The sequence below is a fragment of the Suricata suricatta genome, chromosome 6 (assembly GCF_006229205.1).
Source record: "Suricata suricatta isolate VVHF042 chromosome 6, meerkat_22Aug2017_6uvM2_HiC, whole genome shotgun sequence".
Classification (NCBI taxonomy): Eukaryota; Metazoa; Chordata; class Mammalia; order Carnivora; family Herpestidae; genus Suricata; species Suricata suricatta.
In genome coordinates this window covers 35,320,909-35,338,253 of record NC_043705.1, presented here as the reverse complement: position 1 = coordinate 35,338,253, position 17,345 = coordinate 35,320,909, and the positions used below count along the sequence as shown (strand labels likewise).

Here is a 17,345-nt window from a genome sequence, read left to right as displayed (position 1 = left end):
CCTACCAGGAAGAGATCCCAAGAGAGATTCTCTAAAAGTGTGGCAGTTCCTCCTGAAGCTACCTGAAAGCTAGTGTGGAGGTAATTCAGAGAACTTTCATAGACAAAACTCTGTCATGCTTCTTTGTGGGTGGTTTAAGCAGAAAGCATCTCAACTCTGGAGCAAGTGCCCTCAGTGAAATAAGATGGTTACCTATGCAGAGAGACTGGCAATAATAATAGTGAAGAATAACAAAAATTATTAACATGTCCTAAGTATGCATTGATGGATCAGTCCTTGAGTGTGTCACATGTACTATCTCATTTAATCCTCAGAACCAATGCATGTGGCAGGTACTATGTTATCCCATTTGCACAGGAAGAGATCAGGGCTCAGGGGGATTAAATGACTTGCTGGAGGTCACACAGCTAACAAGAGGTAGAGCTGGAATTTTTAATCAACTATTATGACTTCAGAGCACCTGCTCTTCTGCCTTGATCTCACCCCCTGGGTTAAGAACACTTAAAACCAGCTCACCAGGTCAACTAAGTGAAGTACTTCAGCCTGGAGAAAATAAGACATAGGAATAAAATGCACTTCTTCTAAGTTGTCTTCAAAGACGTGCGGTCTCCCTATTCAAAGAAAGGATAGCTGTGTCTTGTTGGCTCAATTTCAGGAAGACTTTTCTTATACTGATGCCTAGGGGTTGAGGGAATAGCGTGTGTTCAGGCATAGAAAACTCTCCCACACAGGAGATTTGAATGCACCGTTTATATGGGAAGTCCAAGAGAGGACTGAAGCATAGGAGACATGGTGGTCTGGCTTTGAGGACTTTTAAGATCCCTTTTAGGCATGTGATTCTAGAATATAAAGGAATGAGAGGGCTCACTCAATCCCTGCGCATGTTGGTACTATGTAGTTCTAGAGTGACAATATTTACAAAGGTAACATGACTTGGGAGAAACTTAGAAAAGCCAGTTAATCAGTTAAAGAAGTAGGTTCTATATATACTCCTTGTGTAAGGGAGGGAGAGCTACTGTTGCTGCAAGGTTAACCAGCATAATGTCAGGAATGGTCAAGAATGTGGGCTTGCAGTTAGCTTATGTGAGTAACTGTGGGCAAGCTACTCAGTATTCCTCAGCCTCATTTTCCTTATCTGTAAACCACTGTTGCTCTGTGGATTTGAAAGCTATTGCAGGTAAACATTTAGCACAGTCCCTTGAGGATGGTAAGGGCTCAAAAATGGTACCTATTTTTCCAAAAATCCTTATATTTTATTTCTTAAAAAGAGAAATCCCATCTCTTTTGTATCATTTGTATAGTCTGTAAAATATGAAAAGGATTAAGTTTTAAATTTGAGATGCTAGTATCTAGAGATTTAAAGAATCTGGGACTTTTTGTATAAGTACAGTAATTGCTCATATGTATTAAGTACTCAGGTACATTTCATGTTACATGGTTGGTTTTCAGCTAAGGCAGGATTAGAAGTTGACTATCCTGAATTTCAGGCTCTGTTTGTCCCCACCTAGGACCATTTTGCCAATCCAGATGACAGGTTTCCAAAAGGAATAGAGCATAAATATTTTGTTCTGACTCTGTTTGCATTTCTAGGCAAAGCAGACCAGTTCTGGGTCAGAGCTTGTCATAACTTGTGATCACATGGCTCCCCAAGTATTCTGCCCTTGTGCATGTGGTCTCTTGATCAGCTTTCCTTCCTTTTCTGCTTCTCCCTCAGTGGTTTCTGTTGCCCCAATAGAGGTCACAGATGCAGACTTTTCTGCCTTTCTCTTCTCTACCTTTCTCTTTTCTCTGACTCTGTTCCCTCTCTCTTATTTCCCTCTCTGTTCACCTTAACTCATTTCTACTACTTAAAACCTTAAATTTCTGACCAAGTGGCACCCAGTTAAGACATAGCATGTCGTTAACATGGAATTGGCTTGGTCACAGATGACATCATGTTCTGGAAGCTTATCTACAACATTAGAATGGTACTTTTGGTGCCAACAGGTACAAACAGCAGTGGTAGACAGTGCAATGCTGTGCTGAGTTCCAAGAGAACTACTGTACTTGGACAACCAGTCTGGGTCACCTGGACTGACCTGGTTAAGAGCTTAGTCCTCGGATGCAGGCAGATCTGGTTCATATCCTGGTTCTGACACTTCCTAACAGTTTCCTCATCTATTAAGTGGGAAAATACCACTGACCTCTGGGGTTGGTAGGAGGAGTCAAGGAAAACCATGGTTATTTCACACAGTGTCTGGCGCATGGTGTAAATGATATGATGGACATTGTTGTTAAGGAGCTAATAACTACTTCCACCTCCTGTATGGCTTCTCTCCTCCTTGCCCAAGCAATCAGGACAAGCACTCCACATGATGAAGTCTGCTGGATTTGCTAGGTAGGCCTTGGGAGAGCAACTAGAATGGCCAAGTTAGGAAACCCAGAACATGTTTTCTGATTATAAAAAAAATCCTAGTGTTTCAAAATCTTTAGAAAACAAAAACAAAACAATAAAAAGATATTTAAGCAGAAATTCTTCTTTAATACAAAAGGAGGAGATGGGACATGTTCTTACTGTTAAAATGTGGGCTTCTAGATCCTGGCTTCTTTTATGATCTCTTAAGAAAAAGAGAATGTGACCACTGCCTTCCATTCTTCAACCCCCCTAGGCCCCCTTCCCTCAAAGCATTGAACCAATCTACGTGGATTTCCCTCATCTATGGGGATTTGCCAGTCCAAGGAGGAGTTTGAAAACCGGAAGCCTATCTCTCCTGCTTCTCCAGGGAGCCAGCAAGGGAAGTTTTCTCCTCTGCCCCTCCTTTTCTCTGCTGTTCTTGTTTATTAAGCAAAAGTCCCAGCTAAGATTTATTGCAGCCTTGCCTTCCTCAGATCCGCGCAGCTTGTTGACATTGCAAACACCCCTCCTGAACACAGCTCTGAAGGGTTCTATTCCTGCCCCCTGCCCACTGATTCTGCCGCATTGCCTTGGCAACCAATGAAAATACTTCCATGCGTGTACCAACATTATCCTTAATTCTGCAAAACGAGGGCAGCTTGCTCAGAGGTTTGTAGCACATCCATCAGTTGGTGTTTCTATCGGGCTCCATTCTGGTTGAACTTCTTTTTTCACCTCCCAATTACTTCTGAAACCCCTGAAAGCACCTACGTGCCTTTCCTAACATGCCTGGCTTGACATCAAGAAACACCCTTGTCAACTAGACGGGCTGGAAATGATTCTGGGGACAAAATGGCTGGCGTATTCCTTCTCCTCTAGCCTCAGGGAAGGACACCAGGAGCTCCTCAGCCATGAAGCTGCTGAATCTAATTGCAGTTTCTTGCAACATGCCTAGCAGCATGCCTTCAGTAATTAAATATTTACTGAATGCTGTTTGCATTTCAGGCACTGTGCTAGGTACAGAGGAGACAACACACCTCCTTAACCACATGGAATGTACGGTTTAGCAGGAAAAAGGCGTGGAAAATGCTATAGAGTCTGATGCGTGCAGTGGAGGCCAGGGGACAGCGCTGGGAACTCTGGGAACTTGAGGAGGAATCTATGGCTAGCTACACTGAGACCTAAGGATGGACTGTGGCCATGTGGGCCAGGTTTCCAGACTGCTGGGCAGTTTCGTCCTTGCCTTCTCTAACACTGGTCGTTTGGCTGAAGCCCCAAGCAAGCAGAGGTGATCTGTTTCAGGCACCTCAGAAGTAAATGCCTTCTTTCTCCTGATCTCCAGACTAAAGTTTTCCCATTAGCCTCTCAGGGAAAGGTAATGGTGAATAGTCCAAGTTCTCTCACCTCTTCTCTTGTCTTTCCATGCTGTGCATGTGAATGATGGCTAACAGGCATATTTTCCAAAACCAGCAGCATCAGGACTATGACGCCAGAACTCACCACCCAGTGTATGTGCCTCTCAGTTACCCTGAAGGTCGTAATCCTCAGTGGCATGGGTTTCTGCGAATGCTGGGGCTATTAGGAATTAGACCATCAGCAACCTCCATAAATGCCCCCCACACAAATAGAGGATGCGGTAAATTTTTATCTGTAACCATTTTTTCCCATTTTTTGGTCTTATATGAACCTATATTGAGCACAAATCTCTTACGTGAAAATAAAGGCAACAGTGGCACCCATCTCAGTGGCTTGTAGAAAGCGTTGAGTGAGATTCCGTCAGGTAAAAACGCTTCACCCGGTGTCTGACCCACAGTAAGTGCTTTAAGATTTACTAACTGCATAATAATGATGCGTTTGCCTGGGCTCTCTCAAAGGATCCTAAGTTCTCTGAGGACAAGGCTCATGTCTTACTTATTTCTGTTCGTCACTAAAGCCCAGCAAAGAGTCGTAGTCATAAAAAGCATTATATGTGTCTGTTGGATGAATGGGAAATAATAACAACAGTGCATCACAATCATTGTCACTGGGCTTACTTTGTGTCATGCCCTGTGCTAAGAACTTTACATGAAGTATCTTGATTTATCCCTGATTGCTGGTGCTACATCTCTATAATGCAGTAAAATAGCAGTCCCAATGCAGTGAGTGTGGTAGTACTTTAAAAGAGAGTGCAAGCAGAAAGTTAACCTTTACTAGAAGCTTTCTGGTCCAGACCCTGGCTAAGCACATCACAGGTATCACCTTGTTAAATCCTCCCAATAACCCTATGAGGTGAGCTTACGGTTTCTGTTTTATAGCACTGATGCCTGGAGTCATTAAGTAACTTGCCCAGAAGCACATAGTCAATACATGGGCAGAGAGCCGTTGTTCTGAATCACAGCAGTGTCTTATTTACTTATTTTATTGGAAGACTAAGGTCAGAAGCAGCAGAAAATTGGAATACATGTTTTACAAATGATACTAAAATGTCTATTCCTCTTATTCAGAAAGAAGGTTTTTTTTTTTAAAGTTTATTTCTTTATTTTGAGAGAGATAGAGGGAGAGAGACACACACAAAGAGAGAAGGAGAGAGAATCCCAGGCAGGCTCTGCGCTGTCAGTGCAGAGCCCCATGCACGGCTTGATCTCATGAACTGTCAGATTATGACATGAGCTGAAACCAGGAGAGTCAGATGCTTAACCAACTGAGCCACCCAGGTGCCTTAAGAAAGAAGTTTAAAAAAGATACATAAATACGTATTAAGGGCAATGCAGAGTTACCACTTAATTGGTACAGTTTCAGTAAAGAATGATGAACAAATTTTGGAGACCAGTAGTGACAACAGTTATACAATGATGTCAATGTACTAAGGCTACCCAACCACACACCTAAAATGACTGAAATGGTAAATCTTAAGCATATTTTATATATACACCATATAGGTTTGGCAGCATGAAAGGTACAAGAGCCATGTTCCTATTGGAAATGCTGCCTTCCCTTCACATCGGAGGCCAGGTCAATTCAGCTTATAACGCTGGTGGTAAATTCTGTTAGAGGCTTTACATTTCTGTCACTGGTCTCTGTGACTAAGTCTCAATGAATTCAAGATAATGTTTCTCCCAAGATCAAAGGAGCACATAAAATTTGTGATATCTGGCATGAAAGTTTAGCCATACATGGAGTGTCGTTTCCTATGTTCTTAGGGTTACCAATTCTTGAGCCAAGTGGTTTTGAACTTGGCCCACTGCTTTCTGGAGAGTGCTGTCTGTCACCCAAAAAGGTATTTAATAAGTGATTCACATCTAGAAGATTTCAGTCACTGGATGACTTTACGCCTAATAAAACGTGCTGCTCATTCCTCACATAGCTCTCTAATGGCTTGGTCCATGAAGAATTTATTTCTGCATCATTAGGAGTTATTTCATGATTTCATGAACTCTACCATAGACATGAATGTATTTATTTTTTTATTCACTCATTCACAAAATATCTGGGAGTTCCTAATATGGGCCAGCCTGTAGGCTGGGTGCGCTGAGCACAGTAATGGAGACACAAAACAAATCACCCATTCTCCTTGTCCTTGCGTGAAAGACTGGAGCAATGACAGAGATCGGAGGGGAACTCAGCTGCTATTTGAGTCCTGGTGTCTGAGTCCATGAGCATCTCTGGTATGAGGTTCCAATGGTGTGAGCTTTCGAGACAGAGCCTGGTACAGAGCAGGCACTGAGGAGCAGTCTTTTAAATGCCCTGGCCTCTGAGCTGGGGATCTGGAGCTGTTTGACCCTGGGGCTGTCACAGACCCAAGTTGCAGGAAGCTGCTCATGATAAACAAACTTGGCTTCCTTTCCTTGCCGTGTTCTACCACTTCCTTTGTGTGCACTGGCTGCCATTCCTACCTGCTAGATGTACCAGGTACAAAAAGAAATGCACTCTTTTTAAGTGTACAGTTTGATGAATTTAGACAAACCTATACACCATCATGTAAAACATTTGCGTTATCCCCCAAATCACTATAGTTTATAGTTTTGCCATTTCTAGAATTTTATATAAATGAAATCAGACAATGAGACATTCCTTTTTTCATATCTTAACGTTTCTAAAATTGGATGTCTTGAAATGAGCATCTAACATGGCACTGTTTCCTTTTTCTCTTAGGAGCTATAACTAAAAGGATAACATATTTTCTAATGGTAATATCTTTAAGTCAGGGATATATATGCGTGTATATGTATGTGTATGTGTATTTACATGAATACTGACTAGTTGGTTGTACCACTAGACAGTAAGCACTGGGAAGGTGAGAACCTTGACTTTGCTCTGTTCCCATTGTACTTACAGTTGGGCATCAATACCAGTTAAGTAAACGGTATAGAGGGTGGTGTTAGTGAGTTTTAAATAGCATTCCAAAAATATCTTCCAATGGCAAGGACTTGCCTAAAACTCTTCTTGGAAGGAGTCAGTAGTCCTAACCACCATAGGGGTTCTCTTTGGGGGTCCAGCTGCCTTTGCATTTGTATGAGACATTTTCTAAAATTTGTTGCATGGGCAATTAATATTATCCAAGGTAGTAATAAAAGGGAGGAGAGGGGCAGGCCACTCTCACAGAAATTTGGGAAACATTTCTTAGAATAGTTTACCACTTAGAGATTCACAATTCATTAGCGTGCTAAAAATTCTGAGTAGTGCCATCATGAAGAAACAGTGTTCACCTCTGTTTAAGCTTAGGTTTGTTTGACCCTGGAACTCTATGGAACATTCACTAATAGTTTGCTGACTATACCTTGTGAAAGACTGTGCTAGTATATGTGCATAATGTGTTTTTTTTTTTTTAATGAGAAAGAAAGAAGACAAGGAAGTCGAGGAGAGAGCTGTATTTGAGCTAGTGCTCCGTAAGCCCAGAGCTATGTTGTGGCATCTGGAATGGGAAAGATGAGAATGCTTTTTGCGAAAAAAGGGCTGAACAAGCACTCTCTGCACTTGTAATCTCTTTATCCTGTGAAGGGATAGGCAGGCAACCTTTTCTAAGAGGAAAGGATAACAACACAAAAATACACATTGGCTAATCCCTCAGGTGAGGTGTATGAGTGCCGCAGGTGGATAAGTGAGGCTGCAGAAGGAGGGCTGGCCACCCCCTCTGCGGGGCCATCCTGTGGGCGCTGAGCTGTTGGGTTCGCCCACACTTGGGCCAGACAGCTTTAACTGATAAGAAAATCCAAAACAGGTAACAGAATGGCTCACTGAGACAGAGAGAAACCGACCTGCAGCAATTACCCTGATCATTCAAATGATGGCAAAGTCCTTCTCAAAAACAGCATTGGCCCAATCCACAAAGAGATGAAAGGAAATCAGAGTGGGCTAGGTGAAATCAGGCAGAGACTAAAAGAAGCGTACAAAAGTTCCCTTTCCATTTTGGAAACTATTTTAAACTTCATCAGGCGGTAAAATAGACTTATTTCTTCTGGTATATATGCCTTTGAATTTTAACAGCTGAATAGACTGCTGTAGCTGCCACCACTATCGGGACAGAATGGTTCCCTCACCCAATCAAACTCACCGGTGCTATCCTTTCATAGTCACAGACTGTCTCACATCAGAGCCTCTGCCAACCACTCAGAACCATTATTTTCCATCACTGTAGTTTCGTCTTTTTGAAAACTCTTCGTCTTTTTGCTTCATGCATGGTGAAGTGTGGGTACAAAGAGCTCCAGATCACATGCCAGTAGACCCACTCCTCTACAGCTCCTGTTTTCTTCTTTTCTGTTGCTAACATTTATTAGCATTCATGATGTGACAGGCACTTGTACTAAGCTTCTTACATACATTATTTCATTTTAATATTACAAGAGCCTGCTGATATATGCACACTATTATTATCACCACTGTACAAATATGGACACTGAGGGTAAGAGAGGTTAAGTGACCTGCCTAAAGCAAATAATTGAATCCCAGCACCAACCCAGCTCCATTCGAGGACTTATCCTTAACATTATGGTGTGCATTAAAAGGGAAGGGATTGTGACTCCGAGGGAGATACACAGACAGAGGTTGAGGGCAGAACCAATTTGGTGCCATATGGTTTTTTAAAAGATTTGCAAAATGTGTGTGAAGGTAGAGAGCCATCTGGGTCTCCTGACTTCTCAACCTCAGCTCCTGCCTTTATGTCTTCCTCCACCTGTCACATGTGGTCCTTGCTGACCCAGGGGGCATCTGCTTGCTGTTTTCAGGGGCTTCGGACACTCTTGCTTTGCAAATTCAGCAGAAACCACTGTCTGTGTCGCAGGACACGGCAGCTGAGACCCAGAAAGGAGCTGGATACCTTCTGGTTTCCACTCAGCCTCAATTCCCTCATGAGTTTTCTGACCTGATTTTTCCCTGCTCAGGGGCTTACAACACCAGCTGAAAAAGTTGCCAGGACACAGTCACCTGGTCTGTGTGCTGGAGGCAGCAGGTGTGTTCTTGCTGAGCTGGAGCAAGTGAGACAGAAATGTATGTGGTTGGCATGATGTGTAACAAAGAAGGGAGAAAGTCAGGCTCTGCAAGACCTGGGGTGGCAACATTTATGTTGGGGAAAAAGAGGCAGGAGAAAAAAAATGAGAGGAGTTAATGAAGAATCAGAGATGCTGGGAAGTGGAAGGTTCTTGCTGTACATATGGTGTTCATTATTCCGGGAAGTCAAGTTTGCTAGCAAGTTATCTCCTTGAATCAGCTCCTAGCTCCTTAAGGGTCTTCGAAATGGGTGACACAAGCTGGGAAAAATCACATATCTGAATCACAGCCATGGACCATTTGGAGGACAATCAAACAGGCTGGAAATCTGGGTACCAGGTGCCATCTCTGGATGACACTCCATTAACAAACTGGTGAAAGAGGATGTGCCATTTAGAGTAAAAAATATTAAGTCACTTCAATAACAACAACAACTAACATTTACTGAGCACTTAGTATGAGCCATTCCCTGTGCTGAGAGCTAATTGGCATGAATCACTTCATTTATTTCTTGCAACAGCCCTCTGAAGTAGGTACTGCTGTTACCTCCAATTCACAGATCCGGACTTGGAGGCCCTCAAGTTTAAGTGACTCACACAAAGTATACAACTATTGAGCAGCACTAGCAGGATTTGAATTCTCCTGTTATTCCTTCTTTTTTTTTTCTTTTATAGTTTATTGTCAAGTTGGTTTCCATATAACACCCAGTGCTCATCCCAACAAGTGCCCTCCTCCATGCCCATCACTCCCCTTCCCCTACCCTACCCCCATCAGCCCTCAGTTTGATCTCAGTATTCAAGCATCTCTCATGGTTTGCCTCCCTCCCTTTCCCAAACTACTTTCCCCCCTTCCTTTCCCCCATAGTCCTCTGTTAAGTTTCTCCTATTCCACTTGAAAGCATATAGTATCTGTCCTTCTCTGCCTGACTTATTTCACTTAGTATAACACCCTCGATTCCATCCATGTTGCTACAAATGACCAGACTTCATTCTTTGTCATGGCCATGTAATGTTCCACTGTATATATAAACCACATCTTCTTCATCCATTCATCAGGTGATGGACATTTAGGCTCTTTCCATGATTTGGCTATTGTTGACAGTGCTGCTGTGAACATTGGGGGTACATGTGCCCCTATGCATCAGCACTCCTGTGTCCCTTGGGTAAATTTCTAGCAGTTCTTTTGCTGGGTCATAGGGGAGTTCTATGGATATTTTTTTGAGGAACCTCCACACTGTTTGCCAGAGTGGCTGTACCAGTTTACATTCCCACCAACAGTGTAGGAGGTGCCCATTTCTCCACATTCTTGCCAGCATCTATAGTCTCCTGATTTGTTCATTTTAGCCACTCTGACTGGTGTGAGATGGTATCTCAGAGTAGTTTTGATTTGTGTTTCCCTGATGATGAGTGATACTGAGCATCGTTTCATGTGCCTGTTGGCCATCTGGATGTCCTCTTGGGAGAAGTGTCTGTTCATCCTTCTGCCGACTTCTTCACTGGGTTATTTGTTTTTCAGGTGTGGAGTTTGGTGAGTTCCTTATAGATTTTGGATACTAACCCTTTATCCGATATGTCATTTGCTTGCAATGATCTTTTCCCATTCCGTTGATTGCCTGTTAGTTTTATTGATTATTTTCTTTGCTGTGCAGAAGGTTTTTATCTTGATGAAGTCCCAATAGTTCATTTCTGCTCTTGATTCCCTTGTCTTTGAATTCTCCTATTTTTCAAACTGAAGTTCGCAAGCTTCACTGCCTTACTGCCTGTCTTAATTCAGAAATGTTGCTAAAAATTACCACAGTGAGGAGGAAGAGAGATCAACCATTGAGGAGCCTGTATTCTTCTGGAAGGCTTGTAAAGATCCTTTGGCTTGACTGCTAGAAGGGAAGGAACAAGAAATGGCGGGATTTTCCCAGCCAGGGGCCGTCCACGAGTCTTTCCATCTCACCTGTTGGTTTGAAATAATTGCATGCTGTCGAAATCTACCGCCATTTCTCAAGCTTTCTTCTTCCCCAGTAGGCTTGGGAGGGTTTCAGGTACATAGGCACAATGGGCTATTTTTTCTCTCTTGGGCTGGCACCATGAGGTGTGACTGTTGGCTCCACCTTGGCATGCTGGCTGGCACAGGAACCACCCGGCCTCTTAGAGCCAACAAAAAAATCCAGGTGAGCCCGTTTATTAGATGAGCCCAGGGGAGCACAGCAGTCTTCGGGCTTAACAAACTCACAGGCAGGAAGTTAAATGAACTCTTTCAGAAGGCCAGGTTAACATCGGGTCTTCTGGAATAGGTGTTTTACAAAATGGTACCCTGTGACAACAGGTTATTTATGCCCTCTTAGGGGAGTACTTTATACTTAGTATTATCCTGGGCTAGACTCATCACAGACTCAAGTTCAATAATAATACCCATTACACTCTCTTGCAAGGGCTATCACTTCTTCTGTGTTTTGTGGAATTCCTCATGCACGACAGGGCACAATAAACAGTCAATAATAATGTTTACTATGATGATGATCTTCCAAATGCCTTTCATCTGAGGATCTCAAAGTGCTATGTAAACACTCATTAGTTAAGCTTCACAATGGCTCTGTTTTTACAATACATTTTCCTATTTTATAGAATTTTAAATTGAGACCCAGCAAACTTAAGTGGCTTGTCTAAAGTCATACAGCAGGTTTCAATTAATTTTAATGATGATGCTTTGCATTTACACTGCATATGTTTTCTAAGGCAATAAGAGTATGTTGCAAAGATAATTTTCACACTATCCTGGAGGAAGGTGGGTAGCAAGTATTATTAGCTGTTGACTAAATTGGGTAAACTGAGGAGGCAAGGAGGGCAAGTAACTTGGGAAGGATTAGACTAAGGATACAAATGCCTCCTCTGACTCGGGGCAGTGTGGCATCCCAGACTATACTCAGTACTCTTGGCAGAGGGGTGTGTGTCTGCTTTTGCCTGCAAAGGAAAGGTAGCTACATTCGTGGAAGCAGAGGCAGGTTGCAAAATGACAGCCATATTTACATCCAGGAGCGGGATTGTTCATAGCCCCGCTGAGAGACGCAAAAGGGTGGAGATGAGCCATTTCAAGTAAGGATGGGTTGTAAAATGAAGGGAATGAGGGCGGTTGAGGGAGGCTGCCAGCACAGCTGTCTTGCAAAACTTCTTTACCAACCCAGAGCCTGCCTGAAAGCAGTAGCCTTCAACAGCCTTCTTCTGTGTTTCAGCCTCATGACAGGGACTTGGTCCGGTGCAGCTTGGATGATGGGCACAGCCCTGTCATTGCCACCTTCGTCTGGTGTTACAAGTCCTTGGGAAAGAGTTCCAGGGACATGCAGTATCTTACCAGCTGGCTCTTATATATTACCAGCTCTCAGTCCCTATGCTAGGAGGGACCTGGGAATCTTCTATGTTCAAAGAGTTGGCAGCTGGGGATACATTTGCCGCTACCCTTTTCTTAGCAAAATAGCCACGTCGAAAAAGATGAAAACAAGAACAAAAATATATGAAGACAATAGGGACTTATCTCCTCCCAGTCTGGCAATGTTTTCTGAGTGAGTGATGATACTCTACTGGGGGGCAAGTCAGACATTGCTGAGTGGGGGAGGAAACGGGCTGCTGGGTCTTAGGAATTCGAAGGGGGATTTGCTGACCCCAGATAGAGCCCTACTCGCTACAAACAGAGCACTTGAGAGAAGGTCGCTGCCCTGCCCCCACCCTGCCTTCTCCAGGGTGTGGATTCTGATTGATGACTAGACCCTGGGCTAAAGGGAAGCCTGAAAGGAGGGCGCCAAGCCCTTTTCTGGAATGTGGTCACACATACATACAAGCACAATGGCGGTAAGATGCCTGAAGGGAAGAACTCACACCAGTGCCCACTTCTTCCCGCTCTCCGTTTTGAATGTTTCCACTTCCCCCTGCTGCGTGGGCAGCTTGGAGGTGCAGTGAAGGGAAAGAGGGGTGAGCTGCCAGAAGGAATAGTTTACAAGAATGTCCTGAACGCACATGATAAACCTATTCTCCCGGGCAGAAGCCCCTCCCACCCACTGTTACTCTTCACAACGGGAGTTGAGGGACTCTGCTGTCAGCTTTAAAGCAGTCAGCTTTAGGTAAGATCTTCACAGAACGCAGCCGTGGCTTTCTAAGTATGCCAGCGACCCAGGTCACAGCTCCCTGTGTCTACTTTGACATGCTGACTCCTGGGGTGACAGTGCACATCGTCCCTTTGGACTCACAGGACTGCGTTCTCCTCTCGGAGATGCCCGTGACCCAGCTTCCCACAAAAGTTCACAGCCAGGTCAGATCCAGTCCCCTGGATCCATTCCCATGGCTGGACAGTGATTGGGATTATCCAGACACCAAAAGCATTCCTATGATCTCCTGCGTGCCACTACTGGGTCCTTTAGGTTTTTATGGCAGCCGCCGAGGTGCATTTTATGTACGTTTGATTCATTTTGTAAAGTAAGACATCTGCAGAGCTCCTGCACACATGGATTGTACTTCACAGCCCAGCCTTCCTGTCAGTCCACCCACACATACGCTTTGCTCCCCAACAGTCTTCCGGCGTCAAGTATCTGGATAGCTTCGAACGGATCATGAATGAGCACTGTTAAATAGCACTTTAGGGCTCGGGGTGGGAAGGTGGAGTTGGGTAAAACTAAAACAAAACCTGACGTTTGCAAACGTCTCCAAGATCGCAAAAGCAAAAAGCAGCTGGATTTGTTTTGTCTCTTTTTTTTCCCCATCCTCTGGTTTGGTCTCAAACAGCAGCAGTGAAAGATGAAGAATAACCACGAAGGCTTTCTTTGTGCTACTATCTTCTAGACAAGGGGCAGGGGGATCCTGGGAGACGTTAACAATTCTAAGAATTCCTGGGTGGATTAGATAGGCTCCGGATTCCACCGAGTTTCTGTAAAATGGCCACTGCCCACAGAAACTTACTTCTGGGAAATCACTGGCAGCCCTCTTTGAAATGTAACCAAAGGAAGATAATCCCTGACTGCTGGTATACACAGATCCAACCTCTAAATGGACACGATATGAACAAATAAGATCTTTCTTACCCCATCCATGTGGATTCTGATATTAGGCACCAGCCGGAAAGAGCTGGACTGCAGACCTCTGGGCTTCGTCCTGCTTCTCCTGCTGTCCTGCGCGGCCAGCACGCCAGGCCTGCGGAAGGAGCTCCCTCTTCCCAGGCTCTGCCCCGAGCGCACGCCGTCTAGAAGACGCACGAGCAGCAAGTTGGCCGGCAGTGCCTCGATGCTGCAAAACACCAGGGTCCTGCACTCGGGGCACCTCAGCTCCTTGTGGGCCTTGAAAATCCTCTGGAGACATGGTTTGCAGAAGGTGTGCTGGCAAGGGAGGACTTTGGCCGTGACATCGAGCTTTTCAAAGCACACGGGGCACTCCAGAAGATCAAGTAACATCAGATCATCCATTTTATTTTAAAACTCCACGCCTGATCTGGAGGGGCAAAGTCCGCATGGTCGGGTGAGCTGAGCTGAGGGGGTCAATCCGGTGGTCTCTCTGGAGCTTCCGAATTCTTGCCTGTTTGAATGAGAAAGGAAGAGAGGAAAAAAATGTGACTGCTCGGAGAGGTGTACTCCACCTACATGGAGGCAGTGTCTCATAAGGCAGTTTGCAAGCACTTTGTTCCAGCACCCAAGTTTCAAATGACTCATTCTGATTCAGTGCTAGCAGGTATAAACCTCAACGCCTGCCTGCTCGAGGATCTGAAGGAGCTCTCAGCGCGGTGACGGACTACTTGCTCGTTGCCTCTCTGTGTGCAAGCAAGAGCAGAGACAAAACGGGCCTGCAGTAGTCCATTTCTCCCGTCAGTTTCAGATTCCACACCGAGGCCCCCTCCGGACACAGTTGCTGTGATGCTGTCTATTCCTCCCTCTTTCCCTGAGTTAATCTCTTATCTGCAGCCCATGTAGATAAGTTTATCTGAACCTCATGCAGAGATGTAGAATGATTTCCTTCACAGAGCACCTGCCCCCATTACTTTGTTCTAACAATGCACACTAAAAATTCCTACGAGAAACCCATTTTCAAAAATTGTTTGCCTCAAGTACAGGCCAGGATGCTTGGAAGCTTTTTTCTTTTTTTTTTTCCTCCTTCCCTCCCTCCCTCCTTCCCTGTTTTCTGTTTTTCCTCCCCCCCTTCTTTCTTTCTTCCCTGATTATTCTAGCTTCAGAGTCAATATTCCACCCACAAGATGAAGTCACACAGCCTGTTTAGTTACTTTGACAATTGTTCTCAGTTCCACCTGAAGCAGATAGGAATTCCGGATTGTGGTCACAACCTGCAAAAATCCAGACGGAGCAGTGTATACAGAGGTGTGTGTGTGTGTGTGTGTGTGTGTGTGTGTGTGGTCTGAAAACATTCTTAGTCCAGAAACAATTTCCTTTTAGATGTCTGGAAAGAAGTCTCCAGTTGAAATAAGTCTCCTGGGAAGAGGTCACCTGTCCCTCACAAGTGGCCAATTTTGCGTGAGCACAGTAAGCACAGTACCGGCGGGTGGGTGGCCCCGCCAGTAAGGGAAGCAGACACGACTCACGGGGATTGAGAGATGGCGCCGTGTCTCCCTGAGACAACTCTCCAAAGATGTCAGCTCTGGGGAGCCATGCGGGGGGCCACTAACCTTGAGCTTGTAACCCCAACTGACTTCTGCTCGGCACGATCCTCTGATCCTCTGTCTGGCCAGGCGCCCTCCAACTCGCTTCCTTTTCCCCAAGAGCGGCTGCCACGCTTTGAAAACTTTAACAACTCCTAGTCTTACTCATTTCAGGGATCGCCTTACTCAGCCCTTGTTAACGCTTTGACTGCCTGGCCGCTAGCAGCACTGTTCCCTGACTTCCCTCTCTGCTACTGATCCTTCCTTCATGCAACTGAGTTGATTTCTGGGAAAAGATTACAAGGGGCAAAATATAAGCCAGCCCCCGGGGCTGAGTATTGACAGTTTATCTTTTCACTCTTCTCATTTTCTCTCCTATCCAAGAGGTTGAAACACGGCCGGCTCAGTTATAAACATGCCAAGGTGATCATGTTTATTTTAAACCTTTATAAGGATTTGCTGAAAAGGTCAAACACATTAATGGTAGCTATAACAAAATAAGCCAGTCGCCTAAAAAGTACTGCTCCTTAAAAAGCATAGTCATTCCTTGAATGTGTAGATTTGAGATGGGCTTCAGTGGTCTTTCTGCTCAATCTCTTTAAATTAAAAAAAAGAAATCACAGGTAGTACACATCAGTGCCCAGAAGGGCTTTGAAAAAGGAAAAGCAATGGTTCCAACCTCTCTCCCTGCCTGTGCCTACTGGAATCTTTTCGTAGCACCAAATAATACTTAGACTTTTATTTCTTGATTTATCAATAATATATTTCATGCAAAGTCACAGAGGTATTTACCAATTAAGTACATAATAATAACAATATTACTGAGCACCACAGTAGCCCTTATCGGCACTAAGCACTCTTCTACCTTTATCTGTATTAACTCGTTCAATCCTTTTAGCCACCCAGTAGTTTAACTATACTCTTCTTTACCCTCATTTGCAAAGGAGGAAACTGAGACACAGAGAGGTTAAATGACTCCAGGAGTCACAGCTAGGAAGAGACAGGTGTTCTGTGCTCTTTACTACCACATCATATGGCGATACAGCTTTAACGGGAGGAGAGGTGGTTGAAGGGAGCTAAACCTCATCTGACATGGCAGGAAGTCAAAAGATAATGACCCAAACTGACCAATCAACTTCTTTTGCAGATGAGCTATGCCCACAGAGATCAAGAGATTCCCTGAAGTTGCCCAGTAAGTTAGGTAGAGCTGAGACTAGAAACTGGTGTTCCTTTTTTTTTTAAACTGTATCTCCTCTCTCAACTTAAGGGTGACACTTCTGTATGATGTGGAAAGCACTTAGCCACAACTCCATGCAAAAATCTTAAGGGGGGACCAAGAGACCTGGGAACAGATGGTGGTGGATTACATGTTTTACAAAGTTCTCCCATGTTAATTTTCTGAAAAAGCAAAGATGCCTGGAGCTCAAAACAGGAGGGCGCTTTAGGATGGAGCAAAGTCACATGTCTTCTGAGCACAGACACCTGATTTGAGTCCATGTCAGTTTCAGAGACCATTTTCAAGTCTTTTTCATTTCTTCTTCCAAAGGGTTTTTTGAGCTTCAACGACCTCAAATCCCATACTCTTGCCTGTCTCCCTCAATAATTTCCACTTTTATAGATTCTCTGCTCATCAGGAAGTCCCCTGTAGTCTGAGACTCTTGTCCCTTAATCTTTTTCCCACTTGAGAAAGCTGAGCCCGCTCCTTTGTGAGCTGCCCCATGGTGTCCTCACAGAAAGATCTGCTCCAGTGCCAGAACTCCTGCTGCGGGGGTGGGCAACATTTCCCCCCCTTCCCTCTCTCTCTCGTTCGCAAACACTCTACCTCCCTTAGATGCCCATATCTACACCTACAAGAACATGCACACACATACTTGCATAGACATACATATAACCT

At 44.4% G+C, this 17,345-nt stretch overlaps 1 protein-coding gene across 2 annotated transcripts in view; it reads right to left on the bottom strand.

Moving 5' to 3' along the window:
- SH3RF2 (SH3 domain containing ring finger 2) overlaps window positions 1-17,345 on the bottom strand; it is a 119,377-nt gene that overhangs the window by 91,901 nt on the left and 10,131 nt on the right. For both annotated transcript variants that reach the window (XM_029942179.1, XM_029942178.1), the window contains exon 2: window positions 13,893-14,379. In XM_029942179.1, coding sequence (XP_029798039.1) covers window positions 13,893-14,270 — 378 coding nt within the window. In that variant the 5' untranslated portion in view covers window positions 14,271-14,379. The remainder of the gene's footprint in view (window positions 1-13,892; window positions 14,380-17,345) is intronic.